The 23,759-nt window shown below is 40.7% G+C and overlaps 2 protein-coding genes and 1 long non-coding RNA gene across 9 annotated transcripts in view; 2 read left to right on the top strand and 1 right to left on the bottom strand.

The window, feature by feature from the left end:
• The first annotated feature begins 16 nt into the window (after positions 1-16).
• Positions 17-10,029, top strand: Ndufb8 (NADH:ubiquinone oxidoreductase subunit B8). The gene is made up of 6 exons (XM_026407937.2): positions 17-103; positions 5,252-5,481; positions 5,712-5,838; positions 7,088-7,187; positions 7,606-7,761; positions 9,834-10,029. Exons 2-6 carry the CDS (start codon positions 5,397-5,399, stop codon positions 9,924-9,926), a joined length of 561 nt encoding a protein of 186 aa, XP_026263722.1. The 5' UTR covers positions 17-103; positions 5,252-5,396; the 3' UTR covers positions 9,927-10,029.
• Positions 121-5,331, bottom strand: LOC113196184 (uncharacterized). Its single transcript, XR_003302530.2, has 4 exons — positions 5,242-5,331; positions 3,114-3,159; positions 311-527; positions 121-229 (listed from the first exon to the last, which is right to left on the bottom strand). It is a non-coding gene; the product is annotated as an uncharacterized LOC113196184 (long non-coding RNA).
• A 3,326-nt stretch (positions 10,030-13,355) lies between the features above and the next one.
• Sec31b (SEC31 homolog B, COPII component) overlaps positions 13,356-23,759 on the top strand; it is a 32,496-nt gene continuing 22,092 nt past the window's right edge. For 5 of the 7 annotated variants that reach the window (XM_026407902.2, XM_026407903.2, XM_026407904.2 and 2 more), the window contains exons 1-4: positions 13,356-13,437; positions 15,818-15,941; positions 16,253-16,376; positions 23,380-23,575. In XM_026407902.2, coding sequence (XP_026263687.2) covers positions 15,863-15,941; positions 16,253-16,376; positions 23,380-23,575 — 399 coding nt within the window. In that variant the 5' untranslated portion in view covers positions 13,356-13,437; positions 15,818-15,862. Of the gene's footprint in view, positions 13,438-15,817; positions 15,942-16,252; positions 16,377-23,379; positions 23,576-23,759 lie in introns of those variants that run through there. The other 2 variants (XM_026407906.2, XM_026407905.2) reach the window with 2 other exon arrangements.

Below are 23,759 nucleotides of genomic sequence, written 5' to 3'. Positions count from 1 at the left end.
CGGACAAAACCCACAACGGAAACCATAGAGACGAACTGCAAGAGAGAGCTGTCCAAATACATTCAGGACGCGGCGCAGAGGCCTGGGGGAGCTCCTCCTAAAGGTAACCTATAGATCTGCATCCTAGGCTCCACTCCTGGAAAACCAGAGCTAGGCCTCAGTCCCACGGAATAGGGGTGGTCACCCAGTAAACTAATCCACAAAATATTGTACCTCTGTGTTCCCAGACCTACAGAAGAGACAAAGAAAGAGGAAAGTTTAAGCTTAAACTTTACACGCATAGATGGGGAGAGAAGCACACTTGACCCACCTAAAGATGTCAGAAGGAAGAGCAAATTGCTATGTTGATAGATGTTAGGCAAAGGCTACTTGAAGGTTGAGGCAAAGGATATATGGCAAGTTGAATTCCTTTAAAATCAAGGGAAGAGCTGGGTGTGGTGTTGTGCTCCTGTAGTCCAGCTACTCCAGAGGTTGATACAGAATCTCTTGAGCCCAGGGCAAGCCTGGGCAACATAGTGAGATCCCATCTTTTTAAAAAAATAAATAAAATAAAACCAAGGTATCATTAGATTTTTCTGTCTATGCCACCATCTCTCCTGCTTAATATATTCTTGCCAATGGGAACAGTGTTACTATTAGTGGCCAATCATGGGCCTCTCCCATTTCCAAACAATCTATATTGGTTATAAAAGGTCTTATTAATTACTCTTGCTTACTTAGTTCTTATGGCTGACTGTGGAAGGCCAAATTCTAAGAGGGATCCCAAGATTTACACCCCGTATTGTACATACCATGTATAAATCTCTCCCCTTAAAGGAAAGCAGGACTTGGGAATATGATAGGGTAATACTCTAATAATTAGATAACATTATATGGCAAACATGTAATTAAAGTCCCTAATCGGTTAATTTCTGAGCTAATCAAATGGGAAATTTAGCCTAGGTAGGCCTCAATTTATCACTTAAGCCCTTTAAATCTGGGCCTAGGGCTGAGGATGTACCTTGGTGGTACAGCACTTGCCTAATATGTGCAAGGCCCTGGGTTCAATCCCCAGCATCACCCCCACAAAAAAATCTGTGTCTAGAGGTCAGAGACAGTAGAAGGTCAGAGAGATTTGACACCATGTATATCTTCTCTATTTGCTTTAAAGGAGCAAACAGTTATTTGGCAGAGAATGCTAGGTGGTCTCTGAGAGCTAATACTCTTTTTTGGTTGACAGCCAGCAAGTAAATGGAGAACTTAATCCTACAAATGCAAATAACTAAATTCTGCCAATAAATATTGAGCTTAGAGAAGGATACAAAGCCACAAATGACCCAGCCAACATCTTGATTTCAACCTGGTGGGACCCTGAGCTAAGGACCCAGCTAACTAGTACCTGGAATTTAAAAAAAAAAAAAAAAAGAAAGAAAAGAAAGAAAGAATAAACTGGTATTGTTTCAGCTACTAACTTTATAGTTTCTTTTAAGCACCTAAAATAAATTTTAATTTTTATGAAGCAATAGAAACTAACACACTAGCTTAAAACTATGTAATTATGCTATATACTAACTATAATATACCAAGCTGGAGTTATCTCTGAAGAAAAGTTTGGGACTGGGGATGGAAATCAGGCTTTAATTTTTCTGCAATGGTTGCATTTTCACAAGAATATATTAATTTATAACATTGGGAATTAAAAATAAATTAAACTACTGTATGGAAATCAGTATAGAGGTTCCTCAAAAGACTAGGCATGGACCACCATATGACCCAGGTATACCACTTCTTTGTATTTACTCTAAAGAATTAAAGGCATCTTACTACAGTGACACATGTATACACACTGGGAATTGTGCAGCACAATTCACAACAGCCAAACTATGGAACCAACCTAGATGTCCATTGACATATGAAAGAATTAAGAAAATGTATATATATGTATAAAATGTGATATACATACATACACACACAATGGAGTTTTATTCAAGCATAAAGAAAAAATGAAATGATGGCATTTGCAGGAAAATGGACGGAACTAGAGACCATCTTATTAAGTGAAATAAGTCAAATTCAAAAGGCTAAGGGTACTATGTTTTCTCTCATATATGGAAGCTAGAGAATAAAAAGGAAAATAAAGGTAGGGTGAATCTCCTAAACATCAAAAGGAGACCAGTAAAGGAAAGGGACCAAGAGGTGAAAGCCAGGGAGGCAGGAGGAAAATGCTGGGAAGTGATATTGGCCAAGTTATATTGTTATATTATATGTAACAACAAAACCCATCAATATGTACAATTATAATGCACCAATAAAAATGAGGAAATAAAATATATAAATGAAACCTAGAAGATTCAAATTACTAATATCAGGAATGAAAAAAGCAATATTACCAACTTTACAAAAATAAAAAGGCATATAGAAGGAAATAGTAGGAACAACTGTGTACCAAAAATTAAAGAACCTAGATGAAATAGAAAAATTCCCAGAAAATTACAAACTACCACAACTGACTCAAGAAAAAAAAAATAGAAAAATATGAATAGACCTATAATGAGATTGAATTAGAAATCAAAACATATCCCCAAAGAAAAGCCTAGGCCCAGATTGATCATTGATGAATTGTACCAAACATTTAAAAAAGAATTAATATCAATCCTTCACAAAGTCTTCAAAAAAAAAAAAAAAAAACAAAAAACAGAGGAATTTGGCACATTGATGAATTGTACCAAATATTTAAAAAAGAATTAATATCGGGGGGCTGGAGATGTGGCTCAGCGGTAGCGCGCTCGCCTGGCATGTGTGCGGCCCGGGTTCGATCCTCAGCACCACATACCAACAAAGATGTTGTGTCTGCCGAGAACTAAAAAAAATAAATATTAAAAATTCTCTCTCTCTCTCTCTCTCTCTCCCCTCTCTCACTCTCTCTTTAAAAAAAAAAAAAAGAATTAATATCGGTGCTTCACAAAGTCTTCCAATTCATTCTCTGAGGCCAGCATTACCTGGATATAAAAATGAGACAAAAACTTTCCAAGAGAATAATAGACTTTATAAATATATTCTTTTTAAACATATGCAAAAATCTTCAACAATATACTAACAACTAAATCTAGCACCATATATAAAGTGCTACATACCATGACCAAGAGAATTTATTTCAGGAACACAAGGTTGATTCAACATCTGAAAGTCAATCAAATGTAATATATTAATAGGAGAAAACTACACATGATCATCTCAATATACACAGAAGTAGCTTTTGACAAACTTCAATACCCTTTCATGATACAAATAGGGTTCCAAAGGATACCATTGAGAGAGTAAAAAGAAGCCAAATGACTTCGGAGGCTGGGGCAGGAGGATTGCAAGTTCAAGGCCAACCTCAGCAATTTAGTGAGACCTAAGCAAGGTCTCAAAATTTAAAAAAGGGCTGGGGAAGCTTGGCACGGTGGCACACCGCCTGTAATCCCAGCGGCTTGGGAGGCTGAAGCAGGAGGATCAAAGCCAGCCTCAGCAAAAGTGAGGCATTAAGCAACTCAATGAGACCCTGTATCTAAATAAAATACAAAATAGGAGTGGGGATGTAGCGTAGTGGTTGGGTGCTCCTGAGTTCAATCCCCATTACCTCCCCGCCACAAAAAAAAAGGAAAAAGAGGGGGGCTGGGGATGTGGCTCAGTGATAAAGTGCCCCTGGGTCCAATCCCCAGTACCAAGAGAAAGAAAGAGAACGAAAAAAAGAAAAAAGATAATCCACAGAATGGGAGAAAATATATTTATAAATCACATACATGATGAGGGCTGGGGTGTGACTCAGTGGTAAATCACCCCTCTGGGTTCAATTCCCAGTACCCCCAACCCCTGCAAAAAAAAAAAAGAGAGAGAGAGAGAGAGAAAGAGAGAGAGATGGGGAAACAATCTGGGAGTTTTTCAAAAGATTAAATATAAAGTCACCCTATGACCCAGCAATTTTCCTAGATATACATTCAGAATTGAAAACATATGTCCACACATGCATGTGCTGTACAAAAAAAATTGTACAAAAATGTCCTTAGCAGCACTGTTCATAATAGCTAAAAATTGGGAACAACCCAAATGATGTGTTAACTGATAAGTGTATAAATAAAATGTTGTAGATCCATATAACAGTATATCAGTCATCCATAAAAAGGATTGGAAGTACTGAAATGTACTATAATATGGACAAACTTTGAAAACATTTTGCTAAGTGAAAGAAGACAGAAATAAAAAACCACATATCACATGATTACATTTATATAAAATATCCAGTTAGACAAATCCACAGAGACAGAAAGTAGATTGGTGATTCCAAGTGAGTAGAAAAGGGGTAATGTGCTAATAACAGTTGTGAGGTTTCTTGTTGGGGTGATGAAAATAGTTTGTTTAGAATTAGTAGTGATAGTTGTAGAACTTTGTAAGTATACTAAAAATCACTTTATTGTACACTTAGGGAATTGTATGATATGTAAATAATATCTTAATAAAAATAAGTAGATCAACTCTGTTTCTCAATCCAAATGAAATCAGGTCTTGCTAATGGATGAAAACAGATGTTATCCAATTCTGATGTTGCCTAACTAGTGCTGCTCATTTACAGGAGGGCAAGTTGCTATACTGTAGTCCTTACCAATAAGTATATACTGAAAAGTACATATCTGTTATTATTGCTTTATATATATTTGAGAGTGACTACAATAATGAATTCTGCTCCAAAACAGTGATCACCTTAAAAGCTGCTGGAAATAGAGGCATATTTATAAGATGTAAATTATTCAAATACCACATGTGTAAATAAGATGAAAACATAGTCATATGCAAACACATCTCCCAGTCTTATTGAGTTAAGAGCTTGTAAATTGTGGTCCAGTTTGAAATCTATTTATTCGGGTCCTAACAAATTAGAGGCTTTGTACCATCTCCAGAGAGCTGACTCTGGTGACTGGTTTAGTTTTACATTTGTTGGACTGGAGGGTGACTGGGACATTCAGGTGTAAACACGGATTGAAACTGAGGATCCAATAAAACGCTGATTTGTTAATTGAATAAAGCATCTAAAGGAAGTCGACCGACCAATTAGAACAAAACAAGAGCAAACAAAACTAAGAGCTGAATTTGGGTATGAAAAGAAAAAGTACCAGTGAAGGAGAGGAAAAAGGCAAGCAGACTGAGAAGAGAAAGGTTCATTTTACGAAGTGACCTGCCTTTTTCTTCCTCGTTACCCTTGCTGACCTCTATACAACCTCTCACCTTCCCACAGGACTCCCAGTTCCAAGTTTAAGCTCCGCCCCATTCAGCCCAGAAGATTTGCCTTCACGCCAGGATTCCGGAGTCGCCTTTGGCCGGACTCTGCCGCCGTGACTGGCCTTTGCGCATGCGCGGGGAGAAGTGCGCGGAAGGTGAAGATGGCGGCGGCCGGAGCTGGGGCCCTGGGAGTTCGATGGCTGAGAAGGGCTGTCGGGAACGTGGTGCCGCTAGGGGCACGAACAGGTCCGCGAGAACTGGCGAGGCCTCAGTGTGGGAAGGGGATGCCAGAAGATCGGTGTGAGGGAAGGGAGGTAGTGGATATCGAGTGGCGTCTGTGCCCTAGCAAGGTTGGAGGTGATGGAGGGTCGCGCTGATCCCGTGAAGTCCCAGCCAGGCTTCTGCCTCTGTAGCTTTGAGCCTTCCGGGCTGCTGGCGAATGGGGTTGGTCTGACCTGTGCTCTTCTGTGCTTCAGCCTCCCACATTACCAAGGACATGCTTCCGGGGCCCTATCCTAAGACCCCAGAAGAACGGGCAGCCGCCGCCAAGAAGTACAATATGCGTGTGGAAGACTACGAGCCTTACCCGGATGATGGCATGGGGTGAGGTAGAGAGGGTCAGCTCGTACCTGGGTAGTAGTGGGAGAAGACATGATGGGTGGTTCTACTCTGACCCTTTCTCCCGAACCCTCTTGTGTCATTGGTGTGGGTGCTTTTCTTCGTGGTGAGAGTGGGTGGGTGAGCAGCTGCAGCCTAGAGGACCTCAATTTTCTCCTTGGCTCGGGCTGTTTCCTCAAATGAGGAAGCTGAGATTTTAATGGCTCCCTGGAGGACTCCCGAATAGCAGGAACCTTCCTTGGCTCCTTCCACAGCCCTGGGTTTCATTTAGATTGAGCATCTGCTGGGCTCAGGTGCTGTCATCCAGGCAGGTGACCAGACTGGAGCTGCCTCACCTCTGTTGGCCCCCAAATTTGCTAGACTCCTGTCATGAGAACCTTATTTGTAGATGGAGTACTCTATATTTGTGTGTACGTCTCTCTTTAGGGCTGTGGAAATGGCCAACCTCCTTTCTCCAGTTGATGTTACCTCTACATACCTCTATTTCCACATACCATCCTTGTGGTTAATTACCTTTAGTGATTACCCTCATCTTCACTTTCTTCCTAGTATCATTCTTTCAATCTTGATTTCAGCATCTCCTATCCTTATTTTTCAGTTATTATCTGTGACACATGTCTAGTTTTCATCATTTCCCATGTTTTAATTGTATTTTAGACAGGAACAGCCTTGGTAGCAATCTTTATAAGGTGAACCTGCGTTTTTTTTTTTTTTGGGGGGGGGGGGAACCCAGCTAAGCAAGATGTCCTTTGAGGTGTTTGAGGCATGGAGAGGTATACTAACTTGTGGTTGAGAAACAGGGCCTATGAAAAGAATGCTTTTCCAGTCTTTTTAAATTTTTTCCAGTTGGCTGGGTGACTGGGTTCGGACCATAAAATTTAGTTTCATTTTTTTAATCTGGTAAGGGAATCAGATAATCAATAAAATTGGTAGCTAAGTTCCCTTTTAGCTGTAACATTATAGAATTGTGTGACCTTTCTTTTTGAAAGAATTTAAGGAAAGTTTATATGTTATAATGTTTAGAGTTTGATGTGACCATCTAATTACAGTCTATAGTCTTATTTGGTTGGTTCTGTGCTTGTGACTAGAACTTGAAATCTTGATTTGGGAGGCAGTTCATCTTTCCTTAGGTGAAGAAGTTATATCTGTCACTTGGTTTTTCATCTCAAAGATGGGAGACTGAATTGTCTGAGACTACTCATAGCCCCTTCCATAATTTCTTGCTGTCTCTTAGGTATGGTGACTACCCGAAGCTCCCTGATCGCTCACAGCATGAGAGGGATCCATGGTATGAATGGGACCACACAGACCTAAGGTTGAACTGGGGTGAACCGGTGAGAAAATTTTCTCATAGCCCATTTAACTTTTTTCTCCTCCCTGTATCTTCTTGGAGATTCTCCCTTTAGCTCAAGTGGCACTTCTCTGTCCAGTTAATACTAAGCTTTTCTGCTCAAAGAAATAAGGTCCAGTGATCTGAGACCTGAGGTTCCACATGTGTCAGGCACATGGAGCAGGACTTCTGGAAACAATTAAAGCTCTGTACTGTGAAAGTTGTACATGATTGAGCTGTCTCTGGTGAGCAGAACCTAGACTGGGGCCAGCATCTACTCTTGTGGGCCTTTGTGTCTCAGAATATTGTCCATGGCAGTAGAATGCTTCTATCAAGCTTTGTATGAGGCTAGGTTAACTCTGGACTGCCGGCCTTTTTTGCAGGAAGAGTAGTTTATGATGGTTATTGCCTTTCTGCCTTAGATACACTGGGACCTAGACATGTATATCAGGAACCGTGTGGATACATCCCCCACACCTGTTTCTTGGAATACCATGTGTAAGCACCTTTTCGGCTTCGTGGCCTTCATGATTTTCATGTTCTGGGTGGGGGAAAAATATCCCACCTACCAGCCTGTGGTGAGTATTCCCCTGCCCCTTCCCGTGGTATTTGAAAAGTGCTTCCCTTGGCATACCTGCTTAGCCCCCTTTTCTGAGGGAGTGAAGTCTGGAGTAGGGAACCAGCCATTACCAAGCTTAGCTTCCTGGAGTCTTAAGAGACAGGAAGATAGGTCCTTACCCATTGGTCTGGCACCAGAGCATTGTTGGTTCTGTGCTTCTCAGTCCAGTCCAAGTTAGAAGACTCAGGAGTAGGGAAGAATGATAATGTTGAAGTCAGCTAGTTTTCAGAGTTGCTACTTGAGGATTAAACCAATTATATTTTGGTGAGTGATCTTTTAAGGTAGAGTCAAGGAATCTAGAACTGAAATCTTATGCTTTGTTAGACATGTGAAAGGAACTTCCTTTACAGTATTGGAAGCAAATAAGTGTCCACTGCAAGCATATATAGTTATATTTTGGTCAATGTAAAGGACATAGAAAATCAACTTTCTAGTTTTAAGGAAGTTTAAGAAAATTTAGTTAAATGACTTGAGCAACTTTGAAGAGATGTGGGAGTTTGGCATTGTGTACATATTTATGTGTATAGTGAATGTGTGCAAAATGGAATGACCTGCTCTGAGAATGTATGGTTAACTTTATTTTTTATCCTAATCAGTTTTACATGACAGCAGAATGCTCTTTGATTCATTATACCAAATGGGGCACAAGTTTTCACTTCTCTGGTTGTACACAAAGTAGAGTCATATATGGTAAACTTTAAATGCCAAAGGGGGGCAAGGATGGGGGGACTTAGGTGGTGGGAGAAGTTGGAGAAAACATTTGGGGCAAGAGAAGACAAAGAGGGAGAAGGAGTGTGAGAGAGCCAAAGTAGAATAGGTATAGGCATATAAAATAGTTCCTAGATAATTAGCTGCATTGATTTCCTAGAGAGCTACTAAAAATTCAGATTTCTGGGTCTTACTTCTTAGAGATCCTAATTCAGTAGCTCCACTGTAGGGTTCTAGGATCAATATTTTCAACAATCTCCGGGTAATTCTGATGAAAATCTAGACTTGGAAATCTCTAGGTTGTTGTGAGGTGAGATGATTGGTTAGGTTGGCAGTTTTTATTGTGTGGCTAAAGGATCTGGACTTCATGAAGTAGGGATGTATTAATCCATTAAATATTTGGGCAGCCCCTACTAGGTATGACCATGCTGGGGGTTGGGGTTGCAGTAATGACTTCGTCTGCCTTGAGTAGCAGGGAGCCATTTTTGGTTTTTGAATAGAAAAGTGCATGATGAAGGCTGGATTCTTAGGAAGATTAATCTGGGAATAGTCTCTAGCATGGATTGGAAGGAGAGGGACTGAAGGCAGGAGGCTGTTTTGTTTGCAGTTGGCTGCCCAGTGCTACCTCTGCAGAAATAATCAATGTCCTGAAGGTAGCTGCTGTATCTGTGCGCACTGACACGAGCCTTTCTGCCAAGCCCCAGGGGCTCCTTGCTGGAGAGTGCACATAGGGCTGGGGTGAGCACTAACTTCACTTCAGGAGAGCAAGAAACAGTGTGGCTCTTCCATTTTTCAGTTCTGTAAGCACATCACCCTTTTCTCCTCCCCTTGAGCTGTGTTCTCTGACAGCTGTTTGTTGGTAAAGCCTGCAGCCCCTAAAGCACGTCCCAGCCATGTCTCCTCTGTGCTTTCCCCCACTGCTGATTCTGCACGCCTCATTTGCTAGGCCACTTTAGTGGTGGAACCATTAGAGGCTGAGTGACTTAAAGGAGATTGAGTCTGTCTCGACCCCGAGAGAGTGGGATGGATGGATGCATTGTCTCATTTAGAAAGCTTTGACTCTCTTTCTCTCTCCCTCCCTTCCCCATCCTGCTCCCTTTCTTCTCCTCTCTCACAGTGTAGGCATCACTTCTCTTAAAATTTAGGCTTTCTCTCTGCCTTGGGCTGAGTAGGGAAGAGGAGTGCTGCTCTCCTACCATTCCCAGTCCAGCTGGGTCTGAACAGAGGCTAATGTGTATCCATTTACCATGCATATTTGTTAACTCAGAGTAAGGATAGCTAGGTATGTATGTATATTGTTGCTTACCTGTGTTTTTTCCTTAGGGGCCGAAGCAGTATCCTTATAATAATCTGTACCTGGAACGAGGAGGTGATCCCACCAAAGAACCTGAGCCAGTGGTTCACTATGAGATCTGAGCAGGCACCATGGGCTTTTGTGCTCTCTAACCAGAACTCCCTCATTTCTAGAGATTTAACCTTAATGAAATCCCTAATAAAACTCAGTGCTGTGGTATCTGTGCCTCATTTCCCCTGGAATAGTCATTGCAGTGAAGAATTTCATCCTTTTCTTTTTCTTTTTTTTTTCCCCTGCTTACTCTCTGTTTTTCCTGCTCTGGAGTTGGAAGGCTGGGAGTATAGAATGGGGCAGCTAAACATAAGAAGATGTTTATTTGTTAATTCCATTGGAACTGTCCAGGTGGGCAAGAATTTTAATTGCTCCTTTCCCATTTATAGGGTCAAAGAAGAAGAAGTGTGTGTTCCTGACTTTGCAAGTTGTAACAAGATTTATTTTTCATGAAAAATCTTAATAATAGTGGTTAGTTTTTTTTTTTTAAAAAGTTGTTTTCTAACATGTTTCAAGTACATTATAGAGTAGATACATATTTGTGATCATCTGTGATCTTAATTTGTTAAAAGAATATGCATTCTTTGTTTCAAAGCAACTTCTAAAACAGTTGCTTAAGAAGTTGACCTTACTTAAATTTATGAATTAGAGGACAATTGAGTGAATTACTATCAAACCTTTTTATAGCTTTCATTACCCTAATGATTAATACAGATTCCTGTAATAGTCTTAGAGGAAAAGTGTGTTTTTAAGAGTCTTAACACATCTGTTTTTAAGTGAACCACCCCATCTTCTGTGAGTCTCTTTGGGTCCATTTTTAAAAATTATACTGCTGAAAACTGACCTATAAAAAAGCATGTGTTTAGCAGGGCACACTCGGGAGACTGAAGCAGGAAGATCGCAATTTCAAAGACAGCTTCAGCAATTTAGTGAGTCCCTAAACACTTGGTGAGATCCTGTTTCAAAAAATAAAAAGGGGGGCTGGGGATGTGGCTCAAGTGGTAGCGCGCTCGCCTCAAATGCGTGCGGCCCGGGTTCGATCCTCAGCACCACATACAAACAAAGATGTTGTGTCCGCCGATAACTAAAAAATAAATATTAAAAAAAAAATAAAATAAAATAAAATAAAAAGGGCTGGGGATGTAACTCAGTGGTTAAGCACCCCTGGGTTCAATCCCCAGTACCAAAAAAGAAACAAAACAAAAACATAAGTTCAAAGTAAGCCATAGAAGTAAGCCTATTCAAGTTAATACAGGGTCTTTTAGTGGTTGTCCATGCAGTGAAAGAGACCTTTGTAAGATTAAAGTGGATGGTTCTACTGAAATGCCACTCTTTGAAGGTCCCCACTGACTTTTATTTTCATTCTCTGTTCTCTATAGCATTTAGTAATAATTTATTTAGCAAATATCTGTGTGTCAAATATGTATCAGAACACTGATAGGCCTTGGGGACATAAAATGGAACAATTGCCTTCCAGTAGTTACCTAGATGAGAAGTGTGGGAGACCACACTTGTGACTGAGTTAACTCCCCTGCTGGGCGATGTGGCTTCAGGCACCCATGCTGCTAGACTGCCCCGCTCTTTTCTAGGGTTCCAGTGACTGTCTTTTTTGTGCCTGGGCATGTCTTCCTACAGCCCCGTGGGTGGAGCTATGCTCACCTGTTCCTTTGTTATATTACCCCTTATCCTGTTTAGGATAGAATGTTCCATGGAAGTGCCTTGTGTATGTCCCCTTACTGTGCCCTTGGGTGTGGCCTACCTAGATGTCAACCTGCTGACAGTGGACATCATGAAGATAGACTTAGTCCCTTGAAACCTGACCCTTTGCCTCTTTTGAATAGCTTCTCAATAAAAGGGGATAGTGCGTTGTCTCTCCCTCCCTCCCTCTCTCTCTCTCTCTCCCTGCGGACCCTTAAGGTCAGAGGAGCTGTCACAGTGACCCCAAAGAAAAAGGTATTTGTCTCTTGTGTGGTTATTTGTGCAGCCCAGTTAGCCCAGTTTACCTGGAGTGATCCCTGAGCCTTTTAGTCGTGAGAACAGAAACCTGGCAGAGAAGACTGACAGTTATAATATGAAGCGAAAAGAATTAGAGATGTAAGTTGAGAAAGGTACACTTTTTTGTTTAATCAATTCTTTTGAAAATGACCTTATGTCTGGTTCAAATTTCTTTTGAAGAACTCCCATCAGTGACACTTCCCCCTTTTCCCCAAATTCTGGGTATTGCCTGAGGTTCGATTTTAAGCCTGGTTTACTTTTTCCCTAGGTCTCATCCGCTGTTGTGCTTAAAAAATTCAAGAAATATTTGAGTGCTTAGGTAGAAAGAATGGTCTAAGTACAGATAATGCCACAAATTGTCTCTTGTCTGACCCCCAAACTCCCAAGTCCACAAGAAAAGGAACTCCAGAGTTGTGTTGCAGAGTTGGATCTCATCATCAGATAACCATTACCCCAACTTGGTAGATAATTAGGCAGGAATACAACATGCTTCATGCATTAAATAGTATTTTTGAAATCAAATTAGTTCCAAGAACTTCAGCTACCTACAGAATTTTTTTAAAAAAATTGAAAATGCCACAGTTCCCACAACAAAATAAAATAAAAATCTCTTTACACACCCTCTTGGAATTCTCTGTTAATGGCACCACTATTTCTAGTCTCCCCTGCTCTAGAGCCACGGTAGCTTGAACTCCTTACCTTAATCAGTCACAAGAGTCTTGAAGCTCTTCACAATCACTGCTCTATTCAGGTTTTCAACACCTGGTTCCTGGATTGTTCTATTGGTCTCTTGAGTTCCTTCCTTCACCTCTTTTCTAAGGGGTTCCATATTTCTAGCCGCTGCATCCAAATTCATAATTTTCACTAACTCCTTGTTATCAGCAGAACTGTATTTGTAAATCACAGTCTGTATCTGGACCTTCTTCTGACCCAGTCTCTGTTTCATTCACATATGGGAAATGCCCGGCACCTATGAGCTGGCTTGGCCCCTTCATCCTTGTTGAAATATCACCTGTTCTGCAGGTTGGAGAGGTAATAGCCCCGGTCTGCTGTAGTCTTGCCCTCCGCATACCTGTAGCCTTTAATTCAACCAGCAGTTTGTGGGTGCCAGTTATTACTGGACTAGACTGCATCATTGGCTGTCATTTACTTCGAGGCTGGATAGCTTTTTACCTTTTCAATTAAGTGGATGCACTGATAGCCCCTGGAGCTAGGGACTAGGGACGGGTTTTCTCCCGCTTTGATGACTAGATAATGAATCAAGTTAGTATTTTCACACTTCAGAGACTGTCCTGGGAGACTGGTTCCACTTGAATGGAACTTACTGGTCTGGGATTTGAACCAGTGCACCACACCTATGATCACAGGCAGGTGAGGGAGGCTACATTAAAGCTACCGTCCTATTTGATACATTCTCTGGGTCTGTTCACCTCACGCTCAGCGAAGCGTCTGGGTAGCGGTTCCATACCGGACCAGGCTACTTTTGACCCTCTGCAGCCGCCGTCCACAGAGCCAGCTGGGCCCCAAAGGCCTTAGCGAGCACAGGCTCCAGCGACGGCTGACCCCTGACCTGGGCTCTCCGCGCAGGTGGGTTTTCCCCGCGGAAACCCAGAGACCTTGCCAGGGGCGCTATTCGTTCTCTGGAGAGCTTCTCGGGGAGCTTGCTAGCTGCTGAGACTTCAGCATGCACCAGCCCCGCCGGCTGGTCGAGTTCGCCCTCGGGACTCCGGCCAGGGCTCCTCTCAGAGACCCTTTTAAAGCGATCATCAGATTGCACCCCGGCCCACTCTTCCAGCTGCGCTGGGGATGCCCAGCGGAGTGTCTGAAGCGCTTCCACGGCGCCTTTCCATCCAACTTGGGCCCAGACCTGGGGTGGTCAGGAACCCGCACCTGTTCTCTGCGTCCTGGCGGGAAGGCCTGTCACGACTGACCCTGGTGCGCCGGTTGTGGCCGACGGCAGGAGAGTAGCTGTGCTGACTCTCCTCCTTAGGGACTGGACTGCCAAGGGTAGCTGGCGCTCTCCTTCGCTGCAGATTGCCTGGTCATAGCGCCCCGCCCCATCTCACCCCACTAGGGCCATAGCCAGTCTAACCCCCGTGGAGGCCTCTTTTTGCGAACAGGTGTCTCTGAACCAAGCAGATTAAAAGCCTGTTTTCCCAGCTTCTAGACTGCCAGCGATTTAAATCCTTTATGGAGTTTAGATTACTAAAGGGCTAAAAGTACTGGCTCTTGAGGCTGACTGGCGATCTTGGCCTAGCCAAGTTGTCTCTGTAAAATGGAAATAACGATAGTATTTATTTAATAGAGCCACTGGGAGAAATAAATGAGATATTCATGTCAAATGCACAGTTGCCAATTGCAGCTCCTTCTTTTGGTATTAGGGGATCATTCCCCCCAAATGTGACAATGGCTGTGACCAGCAGGTGGCACCGTGACTGAACAATGTAATCAGAGGATGCTGGATAGAGCCTCAGGTGTTTAGAGGTCTCTTGGAAATCTCAGTTTGATTGGCAGCCTTAAACTTTCCTCAAGGTGGAAAGTACATTAAAGATTAAGTAATATTACCTTCTGTTTTTGTAGGTCAGCAGATCACAGTCCTAAGTTTCCTTCCTCAAGTTCAGTGTCTTTATTTTTATTTTTTTAGTTGTTGATAGACCTTTATTTTATTTATTTATATGTGGTGCTGAGACTCGAACCCAGTGCCTCACACATGCCAGGCAAGTGTGCTACCACTGAGCTGCAATCCCGTGCCCAGTGTCTTTATTAAAAAAAAAAAAAAACATTCTGCTCCCTTGCTGTCGTGTTGGGATGGGATTTTGAATATGCATTAGAATTAGATTGAAAGCCATACAGTTAATATGGATATCTGCATTCACTGAACAAATATTTATCAAGCACTATGTGCCAGTCATTGATGCAGGTACTAGTTTTAACATGGTGAAACAAAGTAGAAACAGTGCTAGCTTTTATAAAGCTTATATATTAGTAAAAAGAACAGCAATGCAAAAATAAATAATTACAAATTTCTATAAAAAAAATTGAGGCTGATTTTGATTAGGTGGGTCACCTCTCTGAAGAGGTTAGACTGAGTCCAGAAAGATATGATAAAAGAGTTAGTCATACAGAGGGTGAAGGGAAGAGCATTATAGTATAGGGAACAGCATTTGCAAAGTCTTTCATGTAGGAAAAACTCAGGAAATAATAAAAGGCTACTTTGGCTTTAATATAATATGTAAGAAGAAAAGTAAGAGATGAAGTGGTAGACTGGAGCTTGAATTTTAGATTCTGAGTGTGATAGAGCATTGAAAGATTTTATGCATGGACCTCCAGAATCCTAATTTTTGTTTTAGAAGTTCATTCCTGCTGTGATGTAGAGGATGAATTGGATGATGGATGTAGCAAGGAGATAACCAGCTGGAGATTATTGCAGTAATCTGGCTGAGAGATGATGGTGGGGGAAGATATAGAATAGAGAATCCCATTTTATAAGACTAACTTAAGTATCTTTGCTATGTCTAAGGAGAAATATTTGATTAGTAATTGTATATAAGAACTTGGCACTAAAAGGAGAGATTTGTGTTGATGATATTAATTTGGGAGTCAAACACATATGATGATATTTGAAGCCAAAGAAATGAACAGAATCACTGAGAAATTATGTGGTTTGATAATTTCTGGTTGCCCAAGGCCCAATGGTTTGATTAGCAGAATATCACCATTGGGCCTTGGGCAACCAGTGTGGTTAAATGTCTGTTGGGCTTTAAGGAATTAGATTTCAATAAAAGAGCTGTCCTTAGTATTAGGGGATCATTCCCCCCAAATGTGACAATGGCTGTGACTCAAGAGCCCTCTTGTATTTGTCAATCTGTGTTGCCCTGAAACAAAATCTTGGTGGAGAGAAACAAAATCAAATGTCTATTGATGCTCCCTGGATCTGGACCTTAAACTTGCTGGTTTCTATTTTCAGTGGGCCAAGAGGCATGTCGGTTTTCTGCCACCTACAGGACAGACAATGAAGCTGAAGGAACTTGAGCGGCCAGCTGTCCAAGTGTGGAGCCCAGCCAGTCAGTATCCTGTGTATCTGGCCATAGGTATGGTGATATTGTGGAGCCCTGAAAGTACATACATTGAGGAAAAATTTAGCACCTATAATTCATTATTGAGTATCAGAGAAAGTTTAGGATCATAGAAAGGTGGGGATGACTCACTGCATAAGCAAGGGGATAGAGATTTTTTGGGTACCTGGGATTAGTCTTGGACTATTGTTCAAGGATAGGCCCCTTATGCTTTCTTTGGAGCCCTCTCCTGTCTTTCCTTTCCATTCCCTAACCCATTTATACTTTAAATCCATGTGTGTATTATTGCTCATATGCTGCCTCTTTTTGACTTTTCTTGTACCTAGGAACATCTGCCCAACAGCTAGATGCCTCCTTTAGCACAAATGGCACATTGGAAATCTTTGAGGTTGATTTCAGGGATCCTTCTATGGACTTGAAACAAAAAGGAGTCCTTTCTGCCTCGAGCAGGTACTCTGTTTGGACTATTGATGGATATACGGGGCAAACCCTCATGATGATACTCATGAAAAACTCCTGGGAGTAGTGTGTACATCTCAGGGATCATGAGGAGTCAAGTGAGGGGAGAAGGAGTTTTGCCAAGCAGGAGAGAAGTTAATTCTGGGCTTACTTTGCAATAAGATTTTAAAAAACAACCAGCTTCATGTTTCTGGTCAGCAGCAGCAGCAACAACAACAACAGACAACACATATTACAGAGACATCTCACCAGAGCCTGGACCACATGGACCTCATCTCTCTTTGAACTTAGAGATGTTGGCTCTTTCCTCTCTTGGCTCTTGTGAAGCTCACAATGTTATACAATATCATCCTTTTCTGCCAACAGGGAAGAGAATGAATGATCCTTCTCATTGCTGTTTGGCATTGATTAGGTACTCCTGGATTTCATGGCTCTGGAAGACAAGGCACTCATGGATTTCATGGGTGATATTGTGAAACCGCAATTAGGAGAAGGTCATTCATTCTCTTCCTAGTTAGCAGGTTAGGCTAGAGGAGGCCTTGTAGGCCTTGATAAGTTAGGTATTATTGTTCATTGAGCACATATGCGTGTGCCAGACACTGCTAGGAGCTTTATATTTTATTCATTACTCAAAATAAGCTCAAGTGTTAATTACCATTATTTCCATTTTACATGGGCAGGAACTGAAACTCTGAGAAGCTAGGATTTAAGTCTAGGCATTGAGTCCAATGCCTACCTTCTTTACATTATTCCGCTGCCTTTTTAAAAATGTTCCCTTTTCTCTCTCCGCTGCATGCTCAAACCTCTTTTTTTTTTTTAAGAGAGAGAGAGAGAGAACTTTTTTTTTTTAATATTTGTTTTTTAGTTTTTGGCGGATACAACATCATCTTTGTTTATATGTGGTGCTGAGGACAAGAGCTTTGTAATGTTGTGAACAACCAATAAAAATTAAAAAAAGAAAAAAAAAATATGTGGTGCTGAGGATTGAACCCGGGCCGCACGCATGCCAGGCGAGCGCGCTAGCTTGAGCCACATCCCAAGCCCTCTGCTGCCTTTTTAAAAAGTATTTATTTTTTAGTTGTCGTTGGGCACAATACCTTTATTTTATTTATTTTTATGTGGTTCTGAGGATTGAACCCAGGGCCTCGCACATGCTAGTTGAGCATTTTACTGCTGAGCCACAACTACAGCCCTATTCCACTGCCTTTTTAAAGGTTTTGTAAAGGTGGGACTTAACAGTCTGAATCAATGATCTGTAAGTTTTTATCCCATCAGAAAAATGTGAATATTCATTGTACTCAAGTTATATATTCAATATAAATAATGTATGTTTTACTGTACTATTAATAAAGTGTATTTTCTATCATTTTATAGGTTGAATGTATAAATCTTCTTCACAGCCTAGTGAGTAATCTTGCTCACCCTACTTTGGTGATTATTTTTCTAAGCAGAGTATGGTAGCACATGCCTGTAATCTCAGTGACTTGGGAGACTGAGGCAGGAAGATTGCAGTTCAAGCCCAACCTCAGCAACTTACCAAGGCCCTAAGCAACTTAGTGAGACCCTCTCTCAAAATAAAAAAATAAAAAGGGCTGGGAATTGGCTCAGTAGTTAAAATGCCTCTGGGCTCAATTTCCAGTACCAAAATAAATAAATTAAAAGGACTCGGGATATAGCTTAGTGATAGAGTGACCCTGGTTTCAATCCCAAGTACCAAAAAAAAAAAAAAAAAAATTTTTTTTCTAGAAGGCAATCTTATATCTGATGGTTGGTGAACCCCTGTGCATTTCTTAGTCTCTCTCAGAGATTAAATATTTAGGCAGAAACACTCTCTTCTTTCTTTTCACAGTTTAACCTAATAACAGAAAGTCTGAGAATCTGCTAAGACCTGAATTCAGGTCTTACATTCAATCTCTTTTCCCTTTCTTTTTTTATGGTAGTCTCCTTTTACTTTTTTTTTTTTTTTAAAGCTTCTTCCTGTGACTCTTCATTATTAACTAGACATACATTTTTCAAAATCTTCCCCTTTCCTCTGCTTTCCCTTTTCACCAAATATGTGCCTCAGCCAAATTTGGGTTATGAAGATTTCCTTATTCTCAATCCATGAAGTAGCTAAGAAATATTATCTATCAAAAATATCTGACTGAAAGAAATGTTATGAACCACTGTGTGGGTATTGAAAAAGGGCAGCCTGAAGCATGCATAGATGAAGAAAATGAATGGATAAGTGCTTCTGGATGCAAGCAGAATCGATGCAGATTAGCATGTGCACTGAAGCAAGTGATGTTTGGCTTGTTAGATGAAGTTCACTCAAGAAGAAATGTTTCTGGGCAAATTATAGTTTTATGTCATTGATTGCAGATATAGTGGCTTTGGCTAAATGAAGTCAGAGTCCAGTGTGTGATCTGCTATACTATGCTCTGTCTACACTGAGGTTCTAGGTCTCTGAGTAGCCTCTGTAGGACATATCCTCTAAATAACATGGAGAGAGTAGGTGATCTGTTTTCTATTGTTCTACCTTTATCTTAATTCTAGGTAGCCAGAATGCTGTGATATCTTTTTGGATGCTTATATAAGAGATAGTACTCAGAAGGAAAAAAATCATTTTGTGTACTTCTCAGTTTTTCTGTTCTCAAGACTTGCATTTTTGCTAGAGGCATCAAGTTCATAGAGTGGAGAGAACATGGGCTTTGTTATTGGATAGACCTAGGTTCAAATCCTGGCTCTGCTACTTACTGTCCTTTTGGACACAGTATTCAACTTTTCTGGCTCTGCTATAAACATTTCTTCACTAGCAATTAGAGAAATGCAATTAAAACTATGGCGAGGTTCAGAATACAAAGTAGATACTAGGTGGCCTTGTCATAGTAGGTATTCAGGAAAGTAGTTTGTCTCTCCAATAGCCCTTGCTCCATTCCATTGCCTTCATTCTCCAGCTTGGAGCACTGCCTCCACCATTCTGATGTTTAAGGAAACTTGGATTTCCCCAATGATTTTAGCCTGGATGTGAACAAACTCTTTTTTACTTTAGTTTGCTTGCATCAGGTTGGGATTTTTCAAAAGAAACTTACTAAGCAAATGAAAGAAAAATCCAAAGTGAAGTTGTGCATAAATCACGAAACAAGAACTTTTACACTGCAGATATTTCTTCCTTTTTTTTTTTAAAAAAAAAATCTTATTTGTTCTTTTTAGTTATACATGACAGTAGAATGTATTTTTACATATTATACATACATGGAGTATAATTTTTCATTTTTTTGGTTGTACGTGATGTGGAATTACACTGATTGTGTATTCATTTATGAACATAGGAAAGTAATATTTGATTCATTCTACTGTCTTTCCTATTCCCACCTCCTTCCCTTCTCTTCATTCCCATTTGTCTAATCTAAAGTATGTATATTCTTCCCTTCCTCCTCCCTTATTGTGTGTTAGCCATTCACATATCAGAGACAACATTCAGCCTTTGGGTTTTTTGAGGGATTAGTTTATTTCACTTAGCATGATAATCTCCAGTTCTATTCATTTACCAACAAATGCCATAATTTCATTCCTTTTTATGACTGAGTAATATTCCGTTGCATATATATACCATGTTTTCTTTACCCATTCATCAGTTGAAGGGCACTCAGGTGGATTCAATAGCTTAGTTATAATAAATTGAGCTGCTATAAACATTGATGTAGTATGCTGATTTTAAGTTCTTTGTGTATAGACAGAGGAGTGGGACAACTGGGTCAAATGGTGGTTCCATTCCAAGTTTTCTAAGGAATCTCCATACTGCTTTCCAGAGTGGTTACACCAATTTGAGGTCTCACCAGCAATGTATGAATGTACCTTTTCCCCCACATCCTCGCCAACATTTATTATTACTTGTATTTTGATAATTGCCATTCTGACTGGAGTGAGATGAAATCTCAGCATAGTTTTAATTTGCATTTCTCTAATTTCTAGAGATGTTGAACATATATTTGTTCAACCTAATTTCTACAGATGTTTTCATATATTTGTTGACCAATTCTTTTTTTTTCTTCTGTGAAGTGCCAGGTCAGTTCCTTCACTGAAGATATTTCTAATCATAAGGTGCTAAATCTTAGTCGAAGATGAGCTTTAATCGGTATAGCATCCTGATCTCATAGGCCTCAGTTTTTTCTTTTCATTCTTATCTCTTTCATCTTGCCAAAAGCTTCACCATTAGCTGGATGCTAGGGTTGTTTCTAATTTTATGAAATTCGATGTCTTCCCCTTTTGTTCTAAGCTGTATCTAGTACAGTGGTTCTCAGCCATGGATGCTTATTGGAATCACTTGTGTGTGCTCCTGTTAAAAATGTAGTTCTGCGATCTTCGCCCCCTTTCCTTACAGCAGTAAGGAGTTCCCAAAATTAGAGGGGGGAATGAAGCCAGATTTAAAGTTAGGTAGTCGGGGCTGGGGATGTGGCTCAAGTGGTAGTGCGCTCGCCTGGCATGCGTGCGGCCCGGGTTCGATCCTCAGCACCACATACCAACAAAGATGTTGTGTCCACCGAGAACTAAAAAATAAATATTAAAAATTCTCTCTCTCTCCTCTCTCTCTCTTTAAAAAAAATAAAAAAATAAAAAAATAATAAAGTTAGGTAGTCAGTGTAGTTAGGTAAATCGGGTCTAATATCGAGTAAGATCCAAAATGGAAACCATGTTGAGAATGAATTCCAGGAAAAGCAGAACTACTCTTGGAATGTTAATGAAGTCCGGGAAAAGCCCAAGGCCCAGAGCCCATCCCAAAGAAATGTTAATGAAGATTACTTCTTTGCCCCGCCTGTGCCCCACACTTCAGGCCTTCCCACCTACATTCCATCACTGAAAGAACTGTAAAAAGGGGAAACAACTGCACTTCCACGGATTCCATCTCTTGGGTCCCCTTCTTCCTCTGGGAGAAGTCTTTTCTGCTGTCCTTTAATAAAGCCTCTACTTTCTACTCTGAAAAAAAAAAAAATGTAGTTCTGATGTCTTGTCTCTGGACATTCTATTAATGAGGTCAGGTAGGAATCAATGAACCTATATTTTCTTTAGGAACCACCCATCATTCTGTAATACCATAGGGTCTCCATTATTGTCATAATTTATTCACATTATCTTGGGAATCCCTTTTGCAGAGAAACTCTCATGTTTAAAGGTTCCCATCTTTTTATAGAAACTCTTTTTCCTATACCTTCTTCTTAAACCTCTCAGTTCCTTTTTCAGGATAAATTTCATCTTTTTTTTAACTTTATTTTTTAAAATATTCAAACTTATAGGAAAATTATAGAAGAGTATGATGAACAATCATGCTTTTCACTCAGAGACATCAGTTATTAACATTTTGTCATATTTGGCCCCCCTCTCCCTTCGATGCTGCCCCTCCTCCCCATGGTTATCTCTGGTTCTTGTTCATTTTCAGAATAGATTGTTGATACTACTTGAGCCCACTGAGTGATCAAGTCCCCCACCTTGCTTAATTTCACCCAGGTGTTCTCTATCATGATCTCTCCAGATGCCAGCTTCACCCTCACTTGTGAAGGGTTGAACAACAAAAATGTACTTTCTGCCTGCATACAGAAAGAAAACCATTTTGTTATACTCTGTGTACTGCAACTCAGTCCCTCTGATGGCTTTTTCTCTGCTCCTGATGAGCTCCAGTCCTTGGATGATATGGAAGCCTCTTAAGCCAGTATGGACACATTCTTCTGTAAAGATCAGTACAGCCTTAGAAATCTGCCTTTCTGCTACCACCAATCTGCCTTTCTGGTGGTAGCAGATCTATCATTGTGTTAGCTCCAATGTTCTGCCTCAGATGCCAGCTGATCTGAACTGGCGCTCAGTTCTGCACTCCTGATAGGTTGACTCTGCTTGAATGCCTAGCAAATAAATTCCTGCCCTATTGTCCCATTCAGTTTCTTTGCTGTTCCCAGGATGTGAGAATATTTCATGTAGCTATGGATCTCATGATATTTGGTGTGAAATCTTAGTTTTCTAAAGGGCTGTGGAAATGTCCTTGGTTAGCAAATAGACTTTAGGGACTTCACATCCTTCCCTATAGGTTTTACAAGGGACCAAATTTGTCTGCAGAGGATCCAGGGTCTATTTCTTTTGTGCAAGACACTGGCACTGTCTTGTATCCTCAAAAGCATCCTCAGAAAGCAAGAAAAAGTGTTTCCCATCTGGAGCATTTAATGTTTCATGCTCCCATGTCTCTATTGCTGGCCCATTGCAGCCATGTGGCAGCTCCAGTGGGCTAGCCATGTGGGAAAGGCATGGAGCAGAGAGGTTCTTGTGTCTTTTTCTCACTTACAATTTGAGAGAAGAAGGAATAGCAGTTGTAGATCTAAGCAGTTATAGGAGAGTTGGGTCTTCCTCTCAGTGGGAGGCAGTACTTTGTGATATTAAGAGCTCAGGCTCTGGAATAAGATGGGCTGACTTTGAACCTTGATTCTGCCACTTCCTAATTTAAAAACGAGGGTGAAATTACTAGCATTATCTATAGAGGACTTACAACTTCTTTGAGCCTCAGTTTCCTTAGTTGAAAATGGAGATACTATTAATACCTTATAGATGACTTAGTAATACTAAGTCATCTAATATATGTAAAGCATTTAAAACAGTGCCTGGTACATAATAAGTATTCAATAAATATCAGTTGTTGTGATTATTATCTGGCTATTTGAGTTATGAGGATTAAATAAAGTCATCTATTTAAAGTAGTAATCACAGGGCCTGTATAACCCCAACATTAACTTTAAAAAAAAAATACTTCCATACAAAACAGAGGCAATGACTTCCTAATTTCTAGTATAATATAGGTGGAATATTTTTTTCAGAGAAAGGGTAGGACAAATTAGAGGAGAGTTTCATTCTCTGTCTGAGAAATAAAGGAGGTGGGCAGGTCTCAGCCTGGGGTGCTGATGTCTTGATAAAAGGCAAAGGCTGCTTACTGAGATGGACCTAAGTTGGTGCTGATGCTGGTTCTTCTTCTTTATAGGTTTCACAAGCTGATCTGGGGAAGCTTTGACAATGGGCTTCTGGAAAGCTCCGGGGTTATTGCAGGTGGTGGAGACAATGGCATGCTTACTCTGTACAATGTGACCCACATCCTGTCTTCTGGAAAGGAGCCTGTGATTGCCCAGAGACAGAAGCACACAGGAGCTGTCAGAGCCCTTGACTTTAATCCTTTCCAGGTACTATAAATCAGTGATCAAACATGGCCAAGCCGTGGAGCAACACGTTTGAATGGAAACATTCACTTGTAGCCTCTGGGCTGTAACTGAACCCTTTCCAGGCTGCAGTGGAGGCTTTGGATATCCTAACTGTGGTCCTTTTCCCTTTCCTGCTCTCATCTGTTTCTCAGATAGTTTATCTCCA

Source organism: Urocitellus parryii, chromosome 5, assembly GCF_045843805.1.
Source record: "Urocitellus parryii isolate mUroPar1 chromosome 5, mUroPar1.hap1, whole genome shotgun sequence".
In the NCBI taxonomy this organism is placed as follows: domain Eukaryota; kingdom Metazoa; phylum Chordata; class Mammalia; order Rodentia; family Sciuridae; genus Urocitellus; species Urocitellus parryii.
Note: the sequence above shows the minus strand (reverse complement) of the source record. Positions and strands in the feature narration are given on the sequence as shown.

What these genes read in the sequence shown, in the direction of transcription:
- Ndufb8 (XM_026407937.2), top strand. Translation starts at nt 5,397, where the DNA reads ATGGCGGCGGCCGGAGCTGGGGCCCTGGGAGTTCGATGGCTGAGAAGG. An exon ending in TACCCGGATGATGGCATGGG is followed by an intron (nt 5,839 to 7,087) that starts GTGAGGTAGAGA and finishes GCTGTCTCTTAG; the next exon opens with GTATGGTGACTACCCGAAGC. An exon ending in ATCCCACCTACCAGCCTGTG is followed by an intron (nt 7,762 to 9,833) that starts GTGAGTATTCCC and finishes TTTTTTCCTTAG; the next exon opens with GGGCCGAAGCAGTATCCTTA.